At 42.8% G+C, this 26575-nt stretch overlaps 1 protein-coding gene across 10 annotated transcripts in view; it reads left to right on the forward strand.

Moving 5' to 3' along the window:
• Window positions 1-26575, forward strand: part of UBR4 (ubiquitin protein ligase E3 component n-recognin 4) — a 126553-nt gene that overhangs the window by 8115 nt on the left and 91863 nt on the right. For all 10 annotated transcript variants that reach the window (XM_087858526.1, XM_045781979.2, XM_045781980.2 and 7 more), the window contains exons 3-25: window positions 139-242; window positions 1029-1158; window positions 1276-1415; window positions 2143-2245; window positions 2367-2508; window positions 2672-2796; window positions 5289-5413; window positions 5966-6025; window positions 6111-6301; window positions 9758-9857; window positions 9995-10132; window positions 10594-10711; window positions 11794-11981; window positions 12933-13092; window positions 13213-13298; window positions 19647-19816; window positions 21032-21314; window positions 21955-22090; window positions 23013-23092; window positions 23543-23671; window positions 24638-24820; window positions 24960-25082; window positions 25172-25401. In XM_087858526.1, coding sequence (XP_087714652.1) covers window positions 139-242; window positions 1029-1158; window positions 1276-1415; window positions 2143-2245; window positions 2367-2508; window positions 2672-2796; window positions 5289-5413; window positions 5966-6025; window positions 6111-6301; window positions 9758-9857; window positions 9995-10132; window positions 10594-10711; window positions 11794-11981; window positions 12933-13092; window positions 13213-13298; window positions 19647-19816; window positions 21032-21314; window positions 21955-22090; window positions 23013-23092; window positions 23543-23671; window positions 24638-24820; window positions 24960-25082; window positions 25172-25401 — 3244 coding nt within the window. The remainder of the gene's footprint in view (window positions 1-138; window positions 243-1028; window positions 1159-1275; window positions 1416-2142; window positions 2246-2366; window positions 2509-2671; window positions 2797-5288; window positions 5414-5965; window positions 6026-6110; window positions 6302-9757; window positions 9858-9994; window positions 10133-10593; window positions 10712-11793; window positions 11982-12932; window positions 13093-13212; window positions 13299-19646; window positions 19817-21031; window positions 21315-21954; window positions 22091-23012; window positions 23093-23542; window positions 23672-24637; window positions 24821-24959; window positions 25083-25171; window positions 25402-26575) is intronic.

Below are 26575 nucleotides of genomic sequence, written 5' to 3' on the forward strand. Positions count from 1 at the left end.
CTGAATGATTGTTGTCATGGAGTGGCGCTGGGAATGCTGGACACACGGAGCTTGGGAGTTGTCTGGTTTGATGTACTGACCGTGAGGCTGACCGAACTGTGGCGGTCTGAGGTTAAGTGAAGCCCATTCCTTTCTCAGTTCCCCGGAACCAGCTTCAGTCGGTGGCAGCAGCCTGTAAAGTTCTGATCGAGTTTTCTCTCCTGCGTCTGGAGAATCCAGATGAGGCTTGTGCCGTTTCCCAGGTGAGAGTGATGGGCTCATTTGTGGCCCTTATTTTGAGGTAGGACTGTGACAGACTAGTGGAATGACGGAGAAGGGTGGCATAGAGCAGGGATTGATGAACTTTTCCTGTAACAGACCAGATAGTGAACAATTTGCTGACCATTTGGTCCCTGCTGCAACTAGTCTCTATCTTTTAAACACTGCCTTTGCAGTATGAAAGCAGCCACAGACAATACATAAATGAACAAGCATAGCTGTGGTCCAGTAAACTTTATTTACAAAAGCAGGCAGTGGGCTGAATTGGAGCTGTGGTCCGCCAGCCTCTGGTGTAGAGGCCTGCAGAGGCTTTTGCAAGGATTGCAAACTTCCACGTTTCCAGGAGTCATGCAGGTAACATAAAATGGGTGAAGTGTGCCAGTTGAAAAGGGTGCCTGACCCAGCTATAAAGGGCCAATCACTGTGTAGCTCCAGCTAATTGTTGCCACGCAGGGGTGGAGACTCCGTTGCTGTGTCTTGTGAATTACTGAGAAAGATGAAAAATCTGGATTTGTATGTTGAACCTTCCATGTTTTAAAAAGTTAGCTATAACTTCAAAAAAAAAAAAAATCCAGCAACAACACTTTGAGCATAATAAGACCAATTTGTAAGCCAGATATTGTCCGAGGACCATCAGCTTATGATCTCTGCTTTAGTGTTTTTCCTAATTTTAATTCTTGATACGAACCTAAATTTGGCCCTGTGCTAGTGAGAAGTCCCAAAAGAGTAGTATCTTCTGAAGGACATATTCGAATTCGTTTTCTTTTCAGAAACACTTGATTCTCCTCATCAAGGGCCTGTGCACTGGCTGTAGCCGACTAGACAGGACTGAAATTATCACGTTTACAGCAATGATGAAATCGGCCAAGCTGCCGCAAACGGTGAAGACACTCTCAGATGGTGAGCGTTTGTTCGCCAGACCTAGTTCTTTGGCTGCTTCTCTGGCCAGCTTTTTCCTGCTTTGGCTTCTGGTGGCATTCTGCTTGCTCATCCCTGTTTTTGGTTTTGTATTTACAGTGGAAGATCAGAAAGAGCTGGCCTCACCAGTAAGCCCAGAGCTGAGGCAGAAGGAGGTACAGATGAATTTTTTGAACCAGCTGACGTCGGTATTCAACCCTAGAACTGTAGCATCACCACCCGTAGGTCCACAGACTCCGGTGAGTAACTACAGCCAAATGTCCTCATCCCTTGGGGGTTTTAAGATAATACTAGAAAAAAGTAACAACTGTATCTTAACATTTGTGATATAAAGTGATGTATGTGCTTAGGGTAGAAAGAAATAGAAGAGGGGGAGCCTGGGTGGCGCAGTTGTTAAGCGTCTGCCTTCGGCTCAGGGCGTGATCCCTGCGTTCTGGGATCGAGCCCCACATCAGGCTTCTCCGCTAGGGCCTGCTTCTTCCTCTCCACTCCCGCTGCTTGTGTTCTCTCTCTCGCTGGCTGTCTCTCTCTGTCAAATAAACAAATAAAATCTTAAAAAAAAAAAAAGAAAGAAAGAAAGAGAAGAATTTAAACAAACAAAAAAAAGCAAAACCTCTCCTAATTTTCTGTCCACTGTTGATACTGTTCTGATGATCATTCTTCTAAAATTACTCAATGCAAATAAACAGTTATAAAGAACACATACAGTTTTCTGTAAAAAGCATCACACTCTCCATTAGTTGTAGAATATATGTATGTTCAAGATATATGTTTTTCTCCTCCTCTTGGGAAAATAACTTGTATTTTCCCTAACTTTAGAGAGGGATTCCCCCCTCATTAACTGGGAAGTCTGAAGAGTATCTATAGAACTCTGCTAGTTTGGGCGCTTAGGTTCTGAATTGCAGGGCAGTAGTTGGCAGGTGACAGTATCATCATAGGCCTTTCACATCCTTCGTTTCTCTTTAGGTTGAAGGAGAAAGTGATGAGCAGTCATCCACAGATCAAGCCTCTGCTATCAAAACCAAGAATGTGTTTATAGCTCAGAATGTGGCTAGTCTTCAAGAGCTTGGTAAGACTCTTAATTGTGGTCATAAAGCTGGTTTCTCTGCTTTCAAAAGTTCCGTAAGTGGAAAAGAATCAGGCAGCAGTCAGAGGCCCGTTCGTAAGGTTGAGCCTTGTCATTAATGCAGGCGGCTCGGAGAAGCTACTGCGTGTGTGTCTGAACCTGCCCTATTTCCTGCGCTACATCAATCGGTTTCAAGATGCAGTGTTGGCCAATTCTTTCTTCATCATGCCGGCCACAGTAGCAGATGCCACTGCTGTTCGCAATGGGTAAGGTGCTCCACAGTGTGTGCTTTACCTTCTAATGCTGCTCTCAAAAAGAGAGAAACTGGGTAGTTTTTTATGGCATGCCAACTTTCTTTAATTATCGGATTATAGAAGCAAGGGATTCAAAGAGACGCTTTGGTTAACCTCCTCCTCCATCATGTTCTAGTTTTCATTCATTGGTGATTGATGTAACCATGGCATTGGATACCCTCTCTCTACCCGTGTTGGAACCTCTCAATCCCTCTCGTCTGCAAGATGTGACAGTCCTCAGCCTAAGTTGTCTGTATGCAGGTGAGAGGTTATGATGTCTGATCTCATTTTCTCAGTGAAGCACAGGTATACTTTCTGGAAGCCATGAGATCCTCCTGAGTGCTCTGCTCTCTCCCTCTTACTTGGGTCCTTACCCCTGGGGATCGTCTGATGTCTCATCTCGGTGAAATGAGGCCTCCATAGGAGTCTTGTGAATTACCCTATTGTTCCACAGCTGGTGGCACAGTATGTACATATTTGCTTTCATAGTATGTGCAAAGAGTAAATATCTACTGTATGAAAAGCAAAACGCCAAGCGCTGTTGTGATATCGAGATAAACAATATGTAATCTGTGCTGTCGAGGAGCCTACACCGAGAACAGTTAGGACCACATGGAATAATATACAATAGGAGATGATAAAGGCAAAGGGAAGTGTAGAGTAGTTGGGTGTACAAAGAAGGGAGAGATGGAGTGTTGCTGTGGGAGCAAGTCTGAGGAAGCCTTCACGGAACAGGTGGTATCTGTTTATATTGATAAACACAACAGATGTTATTCTTCATGCTCCCACAAAATCCCCTTTCTTCCTGTTGCTCATGCTGCCTTGAGAGTGGGGACTGACAGCTGGTGTTTACTCTCTTTTAAGTTATTATGACAGTGACTTTTTAACCCAATTCACTGATCCTTGGTTTTAAATACTGTAGTCCTGGTATGTCTTGGAAGGTATAACAATTTCTGATGTTTACTTGGTTCTCTTAAGTGAGGATTTGAACAGCTTTGGCAGCCTGACCTTGGGAGCACCAAGAAATTACTGAGGTTGATCATCTCCCTCCATTCTTTCAGTAGCTTTATTTTGAACATCCGGATGCAAATAGGAATATAAAGAGGAAGGCACTTTCAGTTGGGTAAAGTAGTAGTGATGAAGGAGTTCTGTTGACGTACCTGTAGGGCAGGTAGGATTGCAACTTGTCTATACCGAGGTAGAGGCAGAAGCAGGACTCAAAATATGTTAGAGTTTGGGGGAACACACTGTATAAGTGTGTGTGGAGGGAAGGGGTGTGAGGGGAGAGGATATGTGATTAGTGGGTATTGTACAGCTGGAGAGAAAGGAGGACACCGTCACAGAGGTCTGGGAAATGCAGTCTCGGTCATTTGGACCATGTCCTACAGACAGTAGAAACCTGAGAATTCTGAGCTATATTCAGGCAGCAGCGTGCAGGTATTTTGGCGTGGGGAAGTTGGGAGGCAGGAAGCTCCGTTAGGATTTTGTGGTCTTCAGGTGAGACACTGTGAGAGCCTGAGCTAGGGCAGCAGCAGTGGGAGGAGAAAGCTGAAGATACATGGGAAAATGTGGTCTCCCCCAGCTCATCTCCAGAGCTTATTTCCTTATCCTCTGCCTTTGATTTTTGCAGTTTTGAAGTTGGGGTTATTTAATTTTTAGGGAACTTCTTGAATATCACATGGTTCTCAGTGTGTACTTAGTTAATATTGGGTAAAGAGTCCTTATAATTTTTTAGTTGGATTTAAGATCCCAGATTTGGGTTGTTGAAATTTGATGGCCTGGGATTTGATGTAAAGACATGGATTTGGCCTTTGTGTCTTTGAGAAACACCAAACATGGAATGTTTTCCCCCATAATCTTGGAAAAATGGGAAGACGTCTTGTGATGTTTTAAAGTTAATAGATTTTATTTTTAAAGCAGTTTAGGTTTACAGAGAAGTTGAGCAGGTTATACAGAGTTCCCATCTACCCTCTCTCCCCAGTACCCTGTTTCCCTTATTATTCACGTATTGCAGTACTACGGTATGTTTGTTACAACTGATGAACCCAGTATTTGATACACTATTGTCTGAAGTCCATTGTTTACATCAGGGTTTCCTCTGTGTAGACATTCTGTGGGTTTGGTAAATGTGTAATGCCCTATATTCATCATCACTATGACACAAGATAGTTTCACTGCTCTGAAGTCCCCTGTGCTCCACCTAATAATCCTGCTCTCCTACCCCCACCCCCAGAAACCACTGATATTTTTACTGTCTCCATGGTTTTAACTTTTCCAGAGTGTCCTAAAGTTCAAATCAATTATATAGTATGTCGCCTTTTCAGACTGGCTTCTTCTGCTTGGAGTGCGCATTTCAGTTTCCTCCCTGGTTTTTTATGAATTGATCGCTCGCCTTTTTTTTATTGCTGAATAATAGTCTTTGTACGGTGTGCCGTAGTTTGTGGTATATCCGTCTGTTGAAGAGCATCTCAGTTGCTTCTAGTTGTTGGCAGTTATGAAAAAGTTACAGTAAGGGCTCGTGTGCAGGTTTATGGATGTGGATGCAAGTGTTCCGCTCATTCAGGTAAATACTTCAGCGTGTGATTGCCGGACCGGATGATAACACTATCTAGTCTTGCTCTTGTGGACGTTACTCTCAGTTGTCAAATCATGGAATGGCTTGGGGGTGGGTTTTGTTTTCTCTTTCTGTTTTTGGTGGACTCCTAGGACTGTGCCATGATTGGAATCTGTGCATCTCCCCCGCCCCGCCCCAGGTGTGAGTGTGGCAACTTGCATGGCCATCCTCCATGTGGGTAGTGCCCAGCAGGTGCGGACGGGGTCCACGAGCTCCAAAGAAGAGGACTACGAGAGCGACGCGGCTACGATTGTCCAGAAATGTGTAAGCCGGGTCCCCTGGCCCCAGGGGCCTCTGTCGTTCAGTGAGGAGATAGTGCGAGGTCCACTCTCTTCCCCGGGAGAGGAAAGGATGTAGTGTCCTTTCCATACCCTTCCCCTCGGTAGCAGGTCTAAGAGGTGGGCATTCACATGGTTGGCTCTGCGGAAGACCCCGCGTGTTCGTGGTGGCAGTGGACCTTGTGAAAGATGAGTCGCTCAGTCAGCATGCATACTTGAGGGCTTGCTGTGCGTCAGTGCACTTTGAGCAGAGACCTGTATAGTACCTGAGATAGTCTCCGAGAATGGTGAGCGTGTAGGACGAGTCCCTGTGATGTACCACAATCCGATGGGGGCCTGGCTGTGTTGCTTTAGATTGTGTGTGGGGGGGATACATCTCTGAGAAGGTGACCCGTGAGCTGAAGTGTGATGGAATTACACTTAGAAAGTGCCTTGAGGATATTTACTTCTTCAAGTGAAATTAATTTGGGTGGGATTAACGTTTGTAGTGAAGTAGGTCAGCTTGCTCAGATTTTTGTGTGTGTTTGATGTTGGACAGCTTGAAATCTATGACATGATTGGACAAGCGATCAGCAATTCCCGGCGGGCCGGTGGAGAGGTAAGAAGGCTGTCTCTGCTGCATTCCTGTCTCATAGCTCGTAAGATCTCTGCGTTCATACTTTTCTTTTGTGCTTTTTCAACAGCACTATCAGAACTTCCAATTGCTGGGTGCCTGGTGTTTGTTAAACAGCCTTTTCCTCATATTGAACCTCAGTCCTACTGCCTTGGCTGATAAGGGGAAAGAGAAAGACCCACTGGCTGCACTCCGAGTCAGAGACATCCTTTCTCGTACAAAAGAGGGAGTGGGATCTCCTAAACTGGGGCCTGGGAAAGGGTACGTGTCTGTTCGATTGCTACTCGTGTTTTGTTTTGTGTCCCTGCCATTTTATATCGATGGGGGCTAGGGTAACCCCTCTCATCTTCACATCAGTAGAATAATTTGTCTCTATACCTGGTGAAATTTAACAGCTAAGGTGATGATCATAGTCTCCTACCTCTACATCATAGCCGTGTGATTTTGGACAAATCACTCATTTTTTCTGAGCTTGTTTGCTTATCTCTAAGAGGGGGAAAATGTCTATGTAATACATCTTTCAGGGTTTTTATGAGGTTCAGGTCAGAAAAAAATGCTTCCGTTTTGTAAAACGGGCTGGTGTGACTTGCAGTTAATGACTCACTTGAGTGTTTAACCTGTAAGGAAGATTCTGTCAGGTCCTATTGGCTTGCTTCCTACAACATTTGCTGCTGTTCTGATGAAGTCTGGACAATAAGCTCTGCTTGCTCGTAGAGGAGTTCGAGAAAGGACTTCCATGTGGTTCGAGGTTTTATTTTCTAAGCCCAGGCATTTCTGGATTTTGTTTATTCATTCGGTCCCAACCATGTGCTGGGCTCTCTCCAGGCATTGAGGATGTAGCGGTATTCAAAGCAATGTCTGTGCTTTTATGGAGCTTATTTTCTAACTGGAGCAACAGTGAACAAATACACCGATAAGTTCATGATAGATTCTCATATAAGTGTTGTGAAGAAAAATAAGCCAGAGAGAGGGGCTAGATAGTGACGGGGGTGTTATTTTAGTTAGGATGGTGAGGAATGGGCTCTAAAGACAAGATGGAGAGAACATATGTGAAGTGACAGAGTGAGCCATGCAAATTTTGGGAGTAGAATTGTTCAGATTTGGAGGTGGAGGTATGATTGGCATTTTTAAGGATCAGCAAGGTCAGTGTGGCTGGAGTGGAGCCCTTGGGGAGGGAAGAGTGGTAGAAAGTTAGGTCAGAGAGGTAGCCAGGGGCCACATCTCCCAGGGCCAAGTGTAATCTGTAAGTGGTGGAAGGTTTTCCCCAGGGGAGTGATCTGATCTGATTTATTCGTTATCAGTGACCGGAGAACCCAGCTGCTGTGAGGAGAATAGACGGTAGGGTATAAGGCAGGAAGGAGGGGGAATAGTTGGGAGGCTAGTGCATTATTCCAAACAAGACATGAAGGGACTTGGAGTAGGGTGCTGGTGGGAAAGGCAGAGAGAAGAGGTCAGAGCAGCATGTGTGGAAGGTACAGCTGACAGGATTTGCTGATGGCTTGGATATTGAGTGTGAAATATACGACATCAAAATTTTTTGGCATTAGCAACTGGGTCGTATAATTTATGGAGACAGAGAACACTGGGTTAGGGCTTGGGTGGCAGGAAGGGAAGAAGTACAGAATTTTGTCTTCACCATACTGAGTTCGAGATGACTGTCAAACCTCTTTATGTGAGATGTTGAGTCGGCAGTTGGTATGGGCATTTGGAGTTCAAGGAGAAGGTCAAATTCTGGATCTCATTCAGCAGATTATTCACTGAGTGTCTTCTCTGTCCCAGGCTCTGTGTCAGTTCTGGAATGCTGTGATGGACAAAAAAAAGACACATTTCCAAGATACATGAAGAGATATGTCAAATTGTATCTAGAGAGTATTCTAATAAGGGCATTTGGCCTGGTCAGAGAAATCAAGGCTGGCTTCCTTGAGGAAGTGTTAAGTGAGCTGAAATTTGAAATAGACATTGGAATGGTAGATAGTAGGATCAGGCAAAGCAGGGAAGTAAGCATGTTCCAGAGAGAACAGTAGTTTGTGATTTTATGAGTTTCTGTCTTCACGCTTGGCACTGTAGCAGGAAATGGGAGGATGCCAAAAGGTCTATCCTTCAGAGTAGCAGTTATGTTTAAAAAATGGTTTGTTTCTTGACACTGAAAAAGGAAACCTGTACCTTGTGTAAGTTACAAACCATGAAAAAGGGGGAAATAAGTCATCCTAAATTCTACCTTCCAAATTGGTAAACATTCTTCCAGACATTTTTCAGTGCAGATATATAAGACGTGTATATTTACAGAACAGGATCCCTGTTAGGAAATATTGTAGATAACTTTTCAGCGGCGCTGTTTCGGATTCACTGTGAGTGCTTAATGGCTGGCGGTTTTCCACCATATAAACATGCCGTTAACTACCCTATTGAAACACTTATTTAGGCTATATTAAATTTCTTGTTTTGATAAACTACGCTTTGATAAATCTTCCTAAATGTAAATCTTTGTGAACTTGTTTAATTATCTCCTTGGGGTAGATTCCCAGAAGTATGATTGTTAGGACAAAAGGCACACTTACGTGAAAATTTGCACTGTTTTGCTAGACTGTTCTGATTGCATTCTCACTAGCTCTGTGTGCATATATGCCCATTTCTCCAGGTCCTTTTTGACAGTGGCTGTCATTAATCCTCATGTTTTTCTAATCTTGAAGGAGAAGGATGATATTACATTGCTCCTACCCGTATTTCTTTGTTAGTACGACTGTAACTGCCTGTGTCTTTTGCCGCAGTTTTCTCTTTGGTATTTGTCCTTTTTTCTTACTGATGGACATGAGTTCTTTGTATATTAGGTATACTGATTCTTTGTCATTTGGTCATTTGGACAGAAAGAAAAAGTTTTACTCACGTTTAATGTGTAAAACTTTGCTTTCATTCTCTTTGGTTTGTAACCAGATATTTTATAGAAGTTGGCGATTTTTACCCTTTTTCTTCTCGAAAGAATGACTTTTTTTTTTTCTTAATTGACGAGCAGTTTCTTACAAAAGACTGCAACTCTGAACAGCCAGATGGAAGAGAGGCCTAGGGCAAGGTGTGGGGAAAGATCGTGGCGCATCCCTGCACTCCCGACACGCACCGTTCTCTCATGTCCTGGTGTTCATCAGCCCAGAAGCTCTCGCAAAAGAATGACTTTTGTTATTTTTTTTAATTTTAATTTTTTAAAAAAGATTTTATTTATTTGAGAGAGTGAGAGGGCAAGCAGGGGGTGTGGCAGGCAGAGGCAGAGGGAGAAGCAAGCTCCCCGCCGAGCAGGGAGCCTGATGTGGGGCTCTGTCTCAGGACCCTGGGATCATGACCTGAGCTGAAGGCAACGATTAACCCACTGAGCCACCCACGTGCCCCAAAAGAATGACTTTGAAAAAATTCAACCAATCTTTGAATATCAGCATCTTTCACATCACCCAGTAGATTCGAACTGAGAGTTTGAATTCCAAAATGCCATGTGTTTGGGAGACTTTCTTGTGGTTCTGGAGTTCTTAACCTGAAGCCTGTGGATCCTGAGGCAGGCTGTGGGTGGGCTTCGGGAGACGAAGCTTTTGAAATTACATGCAGATATTGTGTGTGCATTTTTTTTCCTTCTGGGGAAAGGTCATAGATTCTGAAAGGGTTCTAGGCTCCAGATGGCAAGATCCCCTGCTTTTGAGGTGGTAATTCATGGTGTTTACCGTTTTCTTTGTGTAGGCACCAGGGATTTGGGGTGCTGTCAGTAATACTGGCAAACCATGCTGTCAAGCTGTTAAGCTCTCTCTTTCAAGACCTGCAAGTGGAAGCTCTGCACAAGGTGAGGGCTCATGCTCGGGGTCAGCATCTTCATTGCTGGCCTCACTTCTGGGGAAGCTTCCTTGAGCCATCCGATCCTGTTGTTACTTCCTGCTCAGTTGGAGGACATGAATTCTCTTTTGCTACGGTTCCCTTCAGGGCTGGGAGTCAGATGGTCCCCCTGCGGTCCTGAGCATTATGGCCCAGAGCACCTCCATCCAGAGGATCCAGAGGCTGATAGATTCTGTCCCACTGACAAACCTGCTGTTGACATTGCTCTCAACCTCCTACAGAAAGGTGGGTGGCGTCACACTACTGAGAATTGGGAAGATCTTATATAACCCTTTCGAAATGAATAAGGTTACATACTGTGACCTTTATAAACTCAAAAGTTGTGGTAATGGTTTTGAAGATGAGCGGAATTCTTGAATGATGGCACACATTTCAATCTGTTGTTGATTGCAGTGTTGTGATACATAAGGCTGCTTGATGCTTTGTGACAGTTGTCATGCTGATGCAGAAACTTAGAGGGCACTCTGGAAACACTCCTGTTTCAATTCTTGTCCGTAGCTTTGGCTTTGGCGTGCCTTGGTGGGATAAAGTGATTAGAGCCCTGAAGGAAGGGTGCTATTAGGCGGACTTCTTGGATTTAGAGGAAAGGAAAGGATACAGAGAGAGTGTCTCATGTGGTGAACGAGGTGAAGTAGGGCGGCTCTGTTTTTGTGACCAGCAGTTACAAAAGCTTGCTGCTTTCCTAGGCCTGTGTCCTGCAGCGTCAGAGGAAGGGTTCCATGAGCAGCGACGCCAGTGCCTCGACCGACTCAAACACCTACTATGAGGATGATTTCAGCAGCACGGAGGAGGACAGCAGCCAAGGTAGAGAGGCCTCTTTCGGTCTCCCAGGAGACAGACGGCGGAGTGCAACCGGAAGTATTCCCTGTGGCTTCCTTTAGTGTTCTGTTTGCCATCTTCACCTGCCTAGTGTGGATCTTGATTTTCTGTGCCCTCATAGGTGACATTGTTATTTATGAGTAATTTGAGCCGTGGAGACTGAAGGACAGGTACTACTTTCAGCAAAGCCCAGATTGCTTTTCAGCCTGTCTCTTCCAAGATCAGAATACATCTCAGTTCCTCTTTCTTTTTGTGTGGACCCATTTGGCAAATTCTTTTCTGAGCTTTCCCAGTGAAGCTCCGGAGGTTGTGTGAGAGGGGTTTGGTTTGGCCTTTGCCATCAATGTGTGGCTTGGGGAGGTGTAGGGAGAGGAATTCCAGATTCTGTTGCAGTGAAAACAGGGCAAAATGAACATTCTCTCCTGTCTTACTTTGGGGAGAGATTGAATAAGAAAAATGTCTCAGGTTGTTTATAATTAGGTTTGTGGGAGTAATGTATGGTATTGTGAAAGGTGCAGCTCTTAATTTAGGCTTTTCAACAAATAGACAAGTAAAAATTTGTTTTCCAGAATGTTTGGTTTATTGCCAATAAAGTGAGGTTGTTTCTTTTTTCTTCATTGGGCCCCTTTAAGAAATACCGGTATTGTTGAGGTATAATTTAGACGCAATAAAATGCTCCTATTTTATGTGTACATTTAGATGAGTATTGACAAATTTTTTTTTTTTTAAAGATTTTATTTATTTATTTGACAGAGATAGAGACAGCCAGTGAGAGAGGGAACACAAGCAGGGGGAGTGGGAGAGGAAGAAGCAGGCTCATAGAGGAGGAGCCTGATGTGGGGCTCGATCCCGGAATGCCGGGATCACGCCCTGAGCCGAAGGCAGACGCTTTAAGTGCTGTGCCACCCAGGCGCCCCGAGTATTGACAAATTTATGCAACCATGTAACTACTACCTGAAATCAAGACATCCTGTGTTCCTTTTCACATAGACACTTCCACAAAGCAGATGTACTAAAAATTTTGTAAAAATGTGTTATTTTTATTCCTTTTTTCTTTCTCTGTTCAGATGATGACAGTGAGCCTATTTTGGGGCAATGGTTTGAAGAGACCATCTCCCCCAGTAAAGAGAAAGTGGCACCTCCGCCTCCTCCCCCGCCCCCTCCGCTGGAGAGCTCTCCTCGAGTTAAAAGCCCCAGTAAACAAGCCCCTGGTGAGAAGGGCAACATTTTGGCTAGTCGCAAAGATCCTGAGTTGGTAAGAGTGGATTTCTGAGGTTTAGGGGAAGGAGAGATGGGGAGAAGGGGTGTGAAAAGCAGAGCGTTTGAACTAAAACATTTTGTAGGTTGGGTTAACTGTAATATTTAGATATTTTTACTTAAGACTTAAGTGTACTGATGGTGTTTGATTAAATGACTTGTACTCTTGGTATTGTTTCTTGGAGTGAGGTTTAGTAATAACATAGCCTTTGGAGTTAGAAGTGAGTTTGAATCCTGCTACCACTACGGCTCCGAGACTTTGGGCGAATCTAAACTTCTCCAGGCCTTGGTTTTGTCTTCTGTCATACGGGAGTGATTGTACCTGCCTTTAGGGGTGTTGTGAAGAATTAACGAGCCCTTAGCATAAGTGTGGTCCATCGTAAGTGCTTGTTAATTATTTGTTCAAGCAGCATTTCTAGATGCCGTACTATCTATCAACACTGTTCTAAAGCTATATTGGTAAGTTAGATAAGGAACACACTTTGATATAGCTTAGTCTACTCAAGGTTGTGGACATAAAACATTTACACAATAATTCAATTTTATTTTGAGAGAGAAGTAAAGAGCTGGGAATTCTGTGTGTATAATGATCACATATAGGCTCCAGAATTCCTTATTTCAATAATGTCCTTGAGCTGAAGAAATGCAGGACCTTAGAGGAATGAATGACAGAAACAAGTCTGTCTGTCTAGAAGCCTCTGCCTTCACACAATGTTCTCTGAAGTCTGTTGTGTTCAACGGGTGCCATTTTGTATAACTGGTAGAATTATGTGGGAAAGATTGTCATCATTAAATTTTGTCCTACTGTAGGGGATTTAAAATCTGACTCTTTTATTCATTGCATTTGTTGCATCAGATCTGTGGGCATGTTTTATTTCTCTCTGTATTCAGGATTTGGAGGTATTCTGGCCTTTTGACCCCAACATAAGGTTCTTTATGTTCTTTTCAGTTCTTAGGTCTGGCTTCCAACATTTTGAACTTCATCACTTCTTCCATGCTGAACTCGCGGAACAATTTTATCCGAAACTACCTGAGTGTGTCTCTTTCAGAACACCACATGGCCACCCTGGCCAGCATCATTAAGGAGGTGGACAAAGATGGACTCAAGGGTCAGTAGAAAGGATAGGGGCCCGGTGGATTTTTTCCCCCAGTGGCGTTTGGCTGTTGGCAGGGCGGTATGATGCATCAAGGGGCTGCTTGAATAATCAGTGTCCTTATTTGCCTTCCAGGTTCATCAGATGAAGAGTTCGCTGCTGCTCTCTATCACTTCAACCACTCTCTGGTAACTTCTGACCTTCAGTCACCCAACCTGCAGGTTTGTGTGCACTGGGACCTTTGGCCAAGTACTGTCTGCGCCCGCTCCCAGTAGGCTGTAGTGTTGCAACTGTAAAGGAACATGGTTTGTTGTGGAAAACCCTTCCCTGGAAAGAGTTGGAGAGATTATTCTAGTATGTCCTACTGCCCCATCAGGATCATTTCAAGAAAGAGAAAATGTGTTCTTTATCCCCAAGTCATTCAGTAAGCTTAAAGCAAAGGAAAAACTACAAAACCAGCTCCTAATGACTGTCCTAGTAGACAGGTGGACAAAATAGACAAGAGGGCAGTTTATAAAAAAGGTAAATATCAATGGCTGACAATTCTAGGAAATGCTTAACTTCATTGGTAATCTAAGAAATCTGTGTTGGAAATATGTGTTTTAAAAGAGTCATTCAAATTGTAGGAGGTAGATGCTTTCAGATACACGTCTACTTGCAAACTCACCACCAAAATAAAGCCTAGAATCTTGATTGTGGCCTTTAAAAATATTAGGGTTTTCTCTCCCCACTAGTAGGTGATGTCTTAAATCCTGTATCTCAAATTCCCCCTTTCATTAGTTTCATATATATATTTATTTTTACATTTATATTCCTTAAATTTTCAAATTATTCATTTTCTTTTAGCTTTGTAGTAAATGATACCATGTTCTATATAATCTTGTTAGGCTTTCTTTTTTCCATTATATTGCCAAGATTCACCTATACTATTGCTAATTCTGTAGTTCTTATTTTGACTATTATATGCTGTCCCATTGTGTTTGTGACTATACCAGTTTATTCATCTCCCCTCTGCTCCCACTGATGGACCATTGGTTGTGTCAGAGTCTGTTGCTACTCCAGGTATTGCTGTGATCTTGTACGTGTCCCCTGGGATAACAAGGTAGATAACTGGGAGTAGAATTGGTAGGATATGGAGTGCGCGACTGTAAGCAGGTAATGCCAGACTGCGCTCTAAAGTAGCTGCACCAGTGGGGCACCTAGCTGGCTCAGTCGATAGAGCACGTGACTCTTGATCTCGGGGTTGTGAGTTTGAGCCCCATATTGGGTGTAGAGATTACTTAAAAAAAAAGTAGCTGCACCAAGTTTTACTGTTACCAGCAGTGTGTCAGATTTGTGGCTTCACTTTCTCTCCCAACATTTGACAATGGCGTGTTTCTTTTCCAAGCCCAGCTCGGGGCTTGAACTCATGACCCTGAGATCAGGACCAGAGCTGAGATTAAGAGTTGGACACTTAACCGAGTGAGCCACCCAGGTGCCCTGACAGTGTCATGTTTTGATAATAATTTTTTTAACATGGTCAGCGTTAGTGATTCTTTTAGTGTACATAAAGATCCCTGGGGAATTTGTTTAATAAATGTAGATTCCTAGTTGCAGCTACCCTTCACTTCCCCTAGTAGAATTAAATTTGGTAGATCTCTCCAATAGTTTGCCCTAAGATTGTTGAGAAAATTTTTGTTATTCTTCAGGTTATTTCAGTGGATTCTGAGAATCAGGACACAATTCAGGGGTTTGCACTTGCTCCCAAAGGGACAAAATCTAGGAGCTATTTCAAAAGGTTAAACTTGATTCTTACCATCCCAGGTTATTTGAGAAATTCTTAAAAATTTATTTCATTGTTTAAAAAGATGATTCATAAAACCTGTTTTTATGTACCTAGTGTTAGATGAAAAAATTGTTTTGGGGGCGCCTGGGTGGCACAGTCAGTTGAGCATCTGACTCTTGCTTTCGGCTCAGGTCATGATCTTAGGGTCGTGAGATTGAGGCCGCATCAGGATCCACGCTCAGCGCGGAGTTTGCTTGAAATTCTCTCCCTCTCCCTCCACCCCTCCCTGATGTGCATGTGTGTGTGCACACGCACGTGCAAATCTTAAATTTTTTTTTGGCAGGGAAGGGAATATAAGTTGAGTGGTAAAGTTGTTGACCTATCTAAGATGAAGAGAAGAAAGTGCTTCAGCTAGTATATGGCCTGCAGCACCTTCTCACACTGTATAGGGTCAGGATGTCCTGCCAAAGTTATCAGCTCCTTGCTGAGATCTAAGTTTATTTAGGGAAGTTTCAAAGATCATAGACTTGGCCTTTTTCTGCCTAAACTTGTCCAAATAGTGGGGGAAGAAATATTTTCCTGTAGAGAATAGGAGTTCTTAAGATTCCTGTAATGATGTTGCTCTCTTAGCATTTAAAAAATAATTCCAGACCTTGTGTGGACATGCAGCTTGGCTGCCCATAACCACTGACTTTATGGAGAACAAATTATCAAACCTCCCTCTTCATTCCATTTCCAAACATGGGACTTTAAATTTTTCCCTTAAATTTCATTGCTGTGATGGGAGAAAGTGAAGGATGGTTCGCGTAATTTAACTATCTACTATTGATATTCTCTGGAATCATGTACAAAGTTCTTTTTTTTTTTTTTTTTTTTTTTTGAGAGAGTGTGTGTGTGCATGGGGTGGGGTGGGGGCAAAGGGAGGGGTAGAGAGAGAATCTTAAGCAGGCTCCACACAAAGTGTGGAGCCCAACACGTGGCTCCATTTCATGACCCCGAGATCATGACCTAAGCTGAAACCAAGAGTTGGATGCTTAACTGAGCCACCCACATACAAAGTTACTTACCCAGGGTGTCTGACTTGCAGTGCAAGACATACACAGTGTCCTTTATGGGAGGTTAATGAAATAGAGCTCAGTCTGTGAAAGAAAACAAATGTAAGTTACCTCATAAAAATTTTCCTCACCTGTTAGAGTAATAAAAGACTCATTTTGAGTTAGTAAGACCACTAGGCTTCTCTACTTACAGAAGAAATCAAAACCTGTTTATTGAAGGTGACTTATGACTATCTTGGGAAGAGGACTTTCTGCTAAAAGGCCATGTGCTTGGTTGGCATGGCCTCTCAGTTCTTTCTTTCAAATTTGTTTAATAGAGCAGTCTGCTAAGATGATTTGTGTCTTCTGAAGCCAAATGAGAAAGCAGGCTTTGTCTGGCTATCCGTTGGCATTCTGCTCTATTGACCACTGGTGATTAACTCAACTCTAGGCCCGGTTGGGGATGGAGCTGAAAGTTCCAGCCCTCTAATCATGTGGTTGATTCCTCTGGCAACCAGCCCCCATCCTGAAGCTGTCTAGGGGCCTCATTATCATAAACACAGGTATGTTGAAAGGGGCTTATTATGAAGAGCAAAGCACGTTCTTCTCACCCCTGTCAGGAAATGACAAGATTTTTAGGAGCTCTGTGCCAGGAATGGATCAAAGACCAAATATGTATTTCTTCTTTTATCACAGTATCGAGTTAGTAGAGTTTCAGTTGGGAAAAATAAAGTACTGGAGATGGATGGTAGTGATGTTTGCGTAGTGTATATGTACTTAATGCCACGGAACTGTACACTTAAAAATGATTTAAGTGGTAAATTTTATGTTACATTATTTTATCACAAGTAAAATAAGAAACATACCTGGCACATAGTACTAGTGCCTACTAAAGATTAGCTGCTATTTTATTAGTTTGTTACTATTACTATCATTATTTAATGTTATATTTATTATTAGCATTTATTGTCTTATTTATTACTACTACGTGTAGGAATATAATAACTTAATATTACATAGTGGTCTAGGTTCATGCATTCATTCACTGAGTATTCATTGAGCACCTACTATGTGCCAAGTAGTGTTGTAAACACTGAAGAAATCCAGAGGACTTGAATTAGTGTGGGATCGTGAGGAAAGGGGGCGATACAGTGTAGATAAAGGGCCCATGGTAGAGATCATGGGAAATTACTTGAATGGGGTAAAGGATAAAGGACATGGATAGGAAGGAGTCTGAGAGACTGCCTGCCTTTTCAACCCAAATGAGACCAGAAGGGGGACGTCAGCAAGGAGAGTTGGTTTGGTGGTAGATGGAGCTGTCTTGAGTGTGCAGGGAGCTCATTCTAGGTTTGAGTCCGCTCGGGGGTTCTTTTTACTCATGAAGGCTTATTTATTGCACGTTTGCTCAGAATGATTCTCTGGGTTCTTGAGCTACATGAGGCTCGTTGTGCCATTTTCTCTTTGTTCTGAAAAACAAGCCATGCCTGCTTACCCACACAACTTGGAGTCCCTGTGGTCAGCCAGCCTGGAAGCCGCTGTGTGATAGAGCTTGAGTGCGAGGCTTTCTTTTCATGAGGGCGTGAGCTACAGGCAGTCAGCTGTGGTGTTACCATGGGATTGTGTTGCTTCCTGTCAGAATGGGGAATTTTATAGATTTCAATCCAGTGAGAAAAGCTGTTTGTATGTTTTTGTATATGAGAATTATATATGAATTTTGTGTATAAGAATTATACATTTTATCAGTGTTTTTAGTTAAAATAGTTACCACTACTACTATTAAAAAAATCATTTAAAATAGGATGACATTTTGAGATGCCAGTGGGATGAAGACATCTAGAAAGTAGTTGGAAATGTGAGTCGGAAATTCAGTTCTTAAAAAATTAAGATTGAGGGATGCCTGGGTGGCTCAGTTGGTTAAGCATCTGCCTTCAGCTCAGGTCATGGTCTTGGGGTCCTGGGATCGAGCCCCATGTTGGGCTCCCTGCTCATCAAGGAGTTTGCTTCTCCCTCTCCCTCTGTCTCTGCCTCCTATTCGTGCTTGCTGTCTCTCTCAAATAAATAAAAAATGCTAAAAAAAATTAAGATTGATAATGGAGTTGGAGAAATCATCCACTAAAAGGCAGTTGTTGAAGTAACGAGAACAGTTAGAACGTTGAAAAATGGCCTGAACGGGGAGGCTGGAGCCGGAAAGCCCAGGAGAGCCATCATGAAGCAAGGGTGGGTGCAGGGTGCCTGGAGGGCTGGAGGGAATGCTTCAGGCCAGGCCTCCGTGGGTGGGCTGTGGCTCAGTTTTACTTAGAAAGTCAGTTCCGTTTACTCAGGGCTAATGAGAGTTGGAGTGGATAGGGGAAAACCAGGTTCTTAGGAATGTTCGCTCACTTCTAAGGGCTCTGAGGTCTGAAACAACTTGACACAAAACAAAAAACCCTCTCTTAGAAAAATATGACTTCCATAACGTTATATAACATTATATCCTTCCACCAAATTCATGATTTACATTTTTCCATGTTATCTTTCTAGTCCCTGTCTGTATAGTTGCACAGTTTTGCAGTTAAAATCAGAAGATCAATACATCTCTTTTATCTGCTTTTTCAAATTTTGCTATTTCAAATATTGTTTACCTTGGTCTTGATAGTTGCCACTATTATGTCTTCATGTTCCTTGATTTGAACACTTAGGTTTTTTTCTAAATTTTTTGTTTTTCATTCCGGGAGTGCTACAGGTAAAGTTTTTGGTATAGCTCAGGCATGTTAATTGTTTTGAATTGTTTCCTTGAGTCAGGAATTGAGAAAAGTCTTTAAGGCTGTGTGGAGCATAATGATTAAGAATGCAAATTTTAGAGATAAACCTGGCTTGGGCGTTTGGGAATCATGTGGCTTAGGTCGTGTTCTTAAACCACCCTGAGCTCTGTGTCCTCCATCAGTCAAGCTGAGCACGTACCCACGTGGTGCTGTAGCTCTGAGCATTTCCTGTGACAGTGTATGTGCTGTGCTTAGCCCGGGATAACTGCCCAGTACGTGTGAACTACTCTTGATATCTGTGACATTCGGAATAATTATTTCCAAGGAGTGGGGTCCTCTGGGATGTTTTATGAGAATATAATTTAATTTGACAGACTTAGAAATTTATCCTATATCCCGAGGTAACTATGATCTGTGTCTTCTGAAGCCAAGTGAGAAGGCAGGCCTTTGTCTGGTTTTCATTGGCATCCTGCTCGGTTTGTGTGTGTGTTTGAGAAGATAAGTTGCAGCTTAGATAACTGAGCTGCAAGTCAAGCTTATTTGAAAGACGCGCTACAACTGGAGGCAAAGACAGCCCTGACTAACTGGGGGTGCCTTGACATCTTAGCGGGCAGACTTTCTCTGCTAATACTGCTGTAGACTACAAGTGGCTGGACCTACGAGTTGCAGGACCTCCCCACTTTGAGTGTTACTTATAGTATATAACTGATTGTGAAAGAAAAACTGTCAGCCCGTTTGGACAGTCATCTAGATTCTGCTGTCTCAGTGCATCTCTCCTTTTTCAGGACCCCATTTATGACACCAATTAACTAGAATTGTGAATGGGGTTAGATTAGTAATTTCCCCTTTATAGTTTTGCTATTTGTTGAGTGAAATGACCTTTCTCCAAACCACGTCTAGATCTGAATTTCCGCGTGCTCTTTACAGTACTCTTCCAGCATTAAAGAGTAACATTTAGGGCTCATGGGTAACCTTTGGCCTCATTCTCCATCTTTTTCCTAATGGTTTCTTGTATGTCTTTCCTGGCAGAACACGCTGTTGCAGCAGCTGGGAGTAGCTCCTTTCTCTGAGGGCCCTTGGCCCTTGTACATTCACCCTCAAAGCCTCTCTGTGCTTTCACGCCTTTTACTCATCTGGCAACATAAAGCTGGTGCTCAAGGTGATCCCGATGTCCCTGAATGCCTTAAAGTTTGGGACAGGTAAGAGAACTCCAGAAGCCCCGCAGAGAGGGTTATGTGCTTTTTAAATTTGTTTGACTTCTTTGTAGTTAGCTTGGGCTCTGAGGTGGTATCTGATGATAGGGTGGAGGGTGGTGAGGGCGGAGGAGTCTGTTTCTGATGGCATTGGGGGAAGATTATGAGACAGAACCTGAATCCTGAACGTAACCAATTTTACCTTGACCTGATTTTTTGAGAGATGGAACAGGGAAGCCAACTCTGTCTTTGGTTATTTTGCTTTCAACATGAAAACCACTCAGCGTGACTTGCAGTCTTTTTTTGGACAACTTTTAAAGAATTTTTTTACTTGGGGGAAGCTCAGATTAATCATCTAAATCCTCTTTAGATGGACCTATATTTGCCATTTTTGTTTACATGGTTAGGAGTCTTCAAAGCAGTTTGTTTTCCTAAAAGGCTTTGCTTTTCTCTTTCCCATACTATGATTAAATAGCTCTAATCTGGATTTCAGAAATCATAAACCTCCTTGAATGCCAAAGACCCACTGTATTTTTCTTTTGGAATCTTGCAAAAAGACCAGGAGGTGGGGAAGGGGGGGAGGGGGAAGTATAGGGAGATGGGGTGAGGGAAACCCTTATTAAAACACAAATCTCTTTCCTAATAGCCAAAGGCAATGGAAACAGTTGGCTACATTCATTCCTCTTTTGCATAAAAGCTCTTTTGACCAGTTCTTTGAATAGTATAATTTATTTTTTATTGCTTTTTAGTGCATTGAGTTATTTTTGAGTGCTATCATGCAGTGATTTTAACCTGTAGTGTAAACTCTCAAAATAAGAATTAAGCTGTAGAGTCAAATTATAGGGAAAAGTAATTGAACTGTTTCTAGTTTATCAAACTGTCCAAGTTTACTAATTAAAAAAGAACATGAGCCACCTTTTGGGGGAGCTTACAGTTTTTCATGGTCAGAAATGGCAGAGTGGGTGTTTACACTACTGCCACAGTCGACAAGGAATATTCTGTGGCCGAATTTACCTTTTTTGTAGCCAAGATTGGATTTTTAATCTTCTCTTTATGTTTTAGTCTTCATTTTGTCTACATTTTGTATATTTTTGTCTTCCTTGATTTGTTATCTTGATGCCTGGGTTTAAAAAGCTTAACTCTTCCAGCACTTGACATTGTAACCCTTGGGGGACATTCTGACTTCTTCCACCAGACATGTTCTCCTTTTCTCTGCGGTAGGTTTTTGTCGACAATGAAGCAGAATGCCCTGCAAGGGGTGGTGCCCAACGAGACAGAAGATTTGAATGTGGAACACCTGCAGCTGCTCCTTCTCATTTTCCACAACTTCACTGAGAAAGGCCGACGGGCCATCCTGACCCTTTTTGTGCAGATCATCCAGGAGCTGAGCGCCAACATGGATGCGCAGGCGCGGTCCGTGCCTCTCATCCTAGCTCGCCTGCTTCTGATCTTTGATTATCTGCTTCATCAGTACTCCAAAGCCCCTGTGTATCTGTTCGAGCAGGTACAGACGAACACATTGTTTTTGCTTTACCAGCTGTTATTGAGAGTGTTTTTCTTCTCGAGTTGCCATGATCCAAAGCAAAGTGACTTGTTCGTTTTAGGTTTTAAACATTTGTTGTGGTAGGTTTATGATTAACTTTAGGAAGACCACCGGACTTGCGTGTGCGCATTCACACTTTGTATTTAGCCAGGAGCAGTAAATGTAGGTTATTTGATTTGATGGTTTTGTGAACATTGGATTATAGGTTCTGTTCACAGGTGTCCTTTGAATTAGCTGACTTTACCTGGTGTCCAGCTCAGTGCCCTGAGCATCTGCCCTCCATGAGTATTTGTTAGTGGTTGAATGATGGTTGAGCAGTAACTTTTATGGATTAGTAAACTCTTTTGTTGTAGGGATCCAACATCAGGACGGGAGGGCCAGTTAAGGATTTTTCAGCATTTCCTAAAATGTTTGCTTGAGCCCTGTTCCCCTTGTACTTTGGCAAGAAGTTGCTCCCCAAAGAAGTTACAGAAAAATCAAAACTTTAGTTTGGTTTGTGAGTTTCCCAAGCTTTAAATGCGTTGATCAGTTATCACACCTGCAGTGAGATGCAGAATGTCGCTATGTATCTTTCTTAATTTGAGTATTTGTGTTTTAAAAGGTGCAGCATAACTTGCTGAGTCCTCCTTTTGGGTGGGCAAATGGATCCCAGGACAGCAGCAGCCGCCGGGCGACCACCCCTCTCTATCATGGGTTCAAAGAAGTAGAAGAAAACTGGTCTAAGCATTTTTCATCAGGTCAGAAAGAAGATTGTCCGTAAGAAGCTGACTCACTGGTTCTCATTGTGGGGATTGAATTTGGTGCTTAGAGACTCCTCAAGACTTAGTCTATTTCCTATAGGTGGCAAATACCAAGGGATTCAAAACATTTTTGGAAATAGACTGTCACATATCCCACATTGATTTAAAAACAAAAAGCAAAACAACATTGAGACATAAGAATTAGGAATTCTTGTGTCTGCTGCTCATGGAGTGTAGTACATGGATTCCTGCCACTCTGAGTGATTACATTTAATTTTCCACAGGAAAGTGGTACTAGCCCACAAGGCTGAATTTCCTTATGGTCATGGTGGGGTACTGTTCAGAAAATAATGGGAGCCATGACCTTCTCTATGGTGATTCTTAGGAGCAGTTGTCCATTCTTTTGATGAAGTGCCTCTTATGTTTATTTTTAGTGTGTGTTTGCTCATCCTTAGGATTGTTAGCTGTTAAATGTATTTTGTGGAAACTCTCATCAAGGCTGTGTATGAATTTAGTATCACTGGGATCTCTTATTACTTAGTCCCTTTGATAGTGGGGAGACAGCATTTAAGTTTAATGCAGTTAGTCTAAGGACCCAATTTTGATGATTAACTTGGTGATTGTAGAGCCACCTCTGTTATCTTCTAGAGCAGTGGTTCTTAACTAGGGATGATTGGGCCCCTCCCCAGAGGAGACATTTGGCAATGTCTGGAGACCTGTTTGGTTGTCACAGTGGGGAAGGGTGCTAAACATCCTGTCGTGCACAGGACTGCAGCACAGGACTGGCCCTGAGTGTCAGTAGTGCCAGGGTTGTTTGTGTCTTCAAGTGTCTGAAGTGTTTTCTTAGTTTTTACATTTTATGCTTGCTGAACAGAGTTGAGAATGAAACCATTCTTTTAACGAGCTCATTGTTTTTCAGATGCTGTCCCACAACCCAGATTCTACTGTGTCCTGTCCCCAGAAGCCTCAGAGGATGATTTGAACCGACTCGATTCTGTGGTACCAGGAATTTTAAAACCCCATCTTACATATGGGTCAGATGGTTTCCACCAAAATCAGTCTATCAGGGGAAAAGGGAATGACTTGCTTTTTGTAATGAGGGAATTTGGCCTGTTTTAGGATTTGAGCTTATTCTAGAAGGAAAATGTTATTTGCCGGGCTTCACTTTTGCCATAGGGGCATCTTCTTCCCGTCTTTGTTAGTATCTTCACGTGCAGATATTTTTAATGGACAAAAATAGTTGTCTCATTCTAATGCCTGCACTTGTGTTCTCACATAGCCCATAAACCGAGAGAGGTCCCTGAGTGGGAATCTTGCTGCAATGAGAAATTCTTACCTATTATTTGAATGAGCTATTTGCCAGTCATGAGGTTAAATGATAGTGTAGGGGTAGCACACAAAATATTTAAAAAAATAAGAAAAAAAATTTTTTTCCCCCCTCAATATTAGGCATGTGATGTTCTTTTCTCTAAGCTTGTCAAGTATGATGAGCTTTACGCTGCACTGACATCCCTGCTTGCGGCTGGATCCCAGCTTGATACAGTCAGGAGAAAGGAAAACAAGAACGTAACAGCCCTGGTAAGACCACTGAAGCGCCGGCTGAGTATAAAGAGTTTGGAATGTGTTTGATGATTGGGTAGCAGTTCTACCAGAAATTTCTTTCTGAGATCTAATCAGTTACTGAATTATCTGTTTCCAGAACTGACTGATATTTCAGTCTGTCTGCCTGCCTGCCTGCCTTCCTTCCTTTCTTTTTTTTTTTTTTTAAAGATTTTATTTATTAGAGAGTGAGAAAGAGGTTGAGAATGAGCACGAGCGGGGAGGGGGGCGGGACAGGTAGAATGAGAAGCAGGCTCCCCACTGAGTGGCTCAGGCTCGATCGCAGGATCCTGAGATCATGACCTGAGCCGAAGGCAGCCGCTTAACTGATTGAGCCACCCAGGCGCCCCTGATACCTCAGTGTTTCTATGTAGTTTGGGTGGCTGTGTTCACTTAGAGATAGTTTAACCATTTTGCCTTTCTTTTTGTTACATTGAGGGAACTATGTGACTTTGAGAGTTAATGGCCACCTAAATATCAGCGCTTCAGTGAATGGTGGTTGATGTGTGACAGTGACAGTCTCCCACTGGCATTTTTTCTCTGGTCCCATGAATGCATCTCTACCTCTGGAACCTGTAACAGCAGTTCAGGCCACAGAAAGGGGCACCTGATGATGGGGTTGCCGGCAGAATGGCTCGGTCTCTTTTGGTTACTTGATAAATTCTTGGGAAGCCAGAGTTGTCTTATAGCAATGGCTTTGGCCTGTGAGATGTGCACAGGTGGAGCAAGTTATTTCGACGTGTGTTTTACTATTTTCTGTTTTGTTATTAGATACATTCTCTATCAAAGACCTGCCGAGCAGACTTGCGAGCCAGATCTTAGCTGAAGAGCAGGACTGCATACAGTCTGCTTTAAACATTGTATTTGGAACAGTTCTTACTGTCTGGGGGCTTGTGACATGATACCAAGTGCCACTGCTGCGACCGCTCTTTTTGCTTCCTCCAGGAGGCCTGTGCCCTTCAGTGTTACTTCTTGATACTGTGGAGGATCCTGGGGATTTTGCCACCATCAAAGACCTACATGAACCAGCTGGCCATGAACTCACCTGAGATGAGTGAATGTGACATCTTACACACCTTGCGCTGGTCTTCCCGCCTCCGCATTAGCTCTTATGTCAGCTGGATAAAGGTACCACGGTGTCACACAGGGCTTGCTGTCAAAGCCACCATGCTCTGTACTTGTGGGAACTTGTCAATTTAAGGGTAATGAAAGCTTTAGACTCTATCTGTATTAATCTCCTGAATACCTTTTCTTGCTGTCCAAACAGGATCACCTTATCAAACAAGGAATGAAGGCGGAACATGCTGGTTCTCTCCTAGAACTGGCATCTACCAAGTGCAGCTCAGTGAAATATGACGTTGAAATTGTAGAGGAATACTTTGCTCGACAGGTATGTTTATTTTGGGTCCATAATGCCAGGATTTAGCTTTTGCTGCAGCTTTTTGCCTCAACTAACTAATATCTTGGGTACTTTTAAAGATATCATCATTCTGTAGCATCGACTGTACCACCATCTTGCAACTCCATGAAATTCCAAGTCTGCAGTCCATCTACACCCTTGATGCTGCCATCTCGAAGGTCCAGGTCTCCCTGGATGAGCATTTTTCCAAGATGGCCGCCGAGACCGATCCTCATAAGTCGTCTGAGATCACCAAGAACCTGCTTCCAGCCACGCTACAGCTCATTGACACCTATGCGTCATTCACTAGGTGTGATGGGCTGCCTGACCGCAGATGTCGGAAGTGGGGAGTTTAGATCCTTGGGTTTACTTTCTTTAGAAGCCTGAAAATTCTTCAAATTGAACTTAGTGGTTCTAAGTACTGTTCACTGTGCAGATCCTTATGGACTCATAATCTTACATTTTTTTCTTTTTGTCAGCTTAGGGTTTTTTTTTCTCTTGGTAAAATGTTTTTTCGCTAATATAAAGAAAGGAATGTCTGTGAGAGAATTTTCAAATAGTTCAGAAAGAGTCAAGAGCAAGTTTGATGTCTATAAATCTTTAAATATTTTATTGCATTGAACTTACAGGATACTAGGAAAGATAATGAAATTTCCTCAAACATGTCATTTCTGTTATTCACTAAGACGAAGCTTTAAATGCTCTTCAAATTTCATGGTAGGAAGTTAGAGAAACAAATTTTGTAATGAATCAGGGAGTATTTTGAAATCCAGTCCTTTCTAAAATAATACACGTTGGAAATTGCACGCCCTATAGACTAGTTCTGCATGATGTTTAAATACTGTGGAATCTACTTTCAGTGTATAAAGATGGTGAGTTTATTCACATAACAAGATTTCTGACTTTTCTTACATGGGAAGAACTAGCAGAACTGGGTCTGACTTGCCACGTGACATTAGCACGTTGGAGTTGAGGAGTGGCTACCCCGTGTAGCTGTTCACACCGGGTGCCTTTATGCTCGTTTACTTTCTCTGGTCCCTGTAGGATTTCACCGTTCAGCTCCTGTTCTGTGGAGCTTTTATGCTAAAAGGTACTTTAGATTGTTGTAAAGTTTAACTAATGCCTAAGTTTGGATGTCTTGCAGTAAGTAGAGCAGGGATTCTTGCTGGAGGCACAGTTCTTGACGATACATGAACAGGAGGCATGAATAGCAAATGGGGGTGCTTGCTATATGTCAAGTACTTTTCTAGGTGCTGGGGGATCACAGTAGCAAAGCTGACAAAGTCCCTGCCCCCTGAGAGCTTCTAGGCTCCAATCTGGCCCATTAGGCCAACTCTTTGTACACTAAGCTGTTAATAAATGTTTTTGGCAAGTAAGTTTGGGAAGTCCTGAGTAAATATGGTTGAACTGCTTTTGAAAAAGTATAGTAAGTTGACCTTTGAACACCGATCCCCCTGTGTAGTTGAAAATGTGCTTAGAACTTT

The sequence above is a fragment of the Ursus americanus genome, chromosome 33, assembly GCF_024610735.1.
Source record: "Ursus americanus isolate L20-20 chromosome 33, mUrsAme1.1.p, whole genome shotgun sequence".
In the NCBI taxonomy this organism is placed as follows: domain Eukaryota; kingdom Metazoa; phylum Chordata; class Mammalia; order Carnivora; family Ursidae; genus Ursus; species Ursus americanus.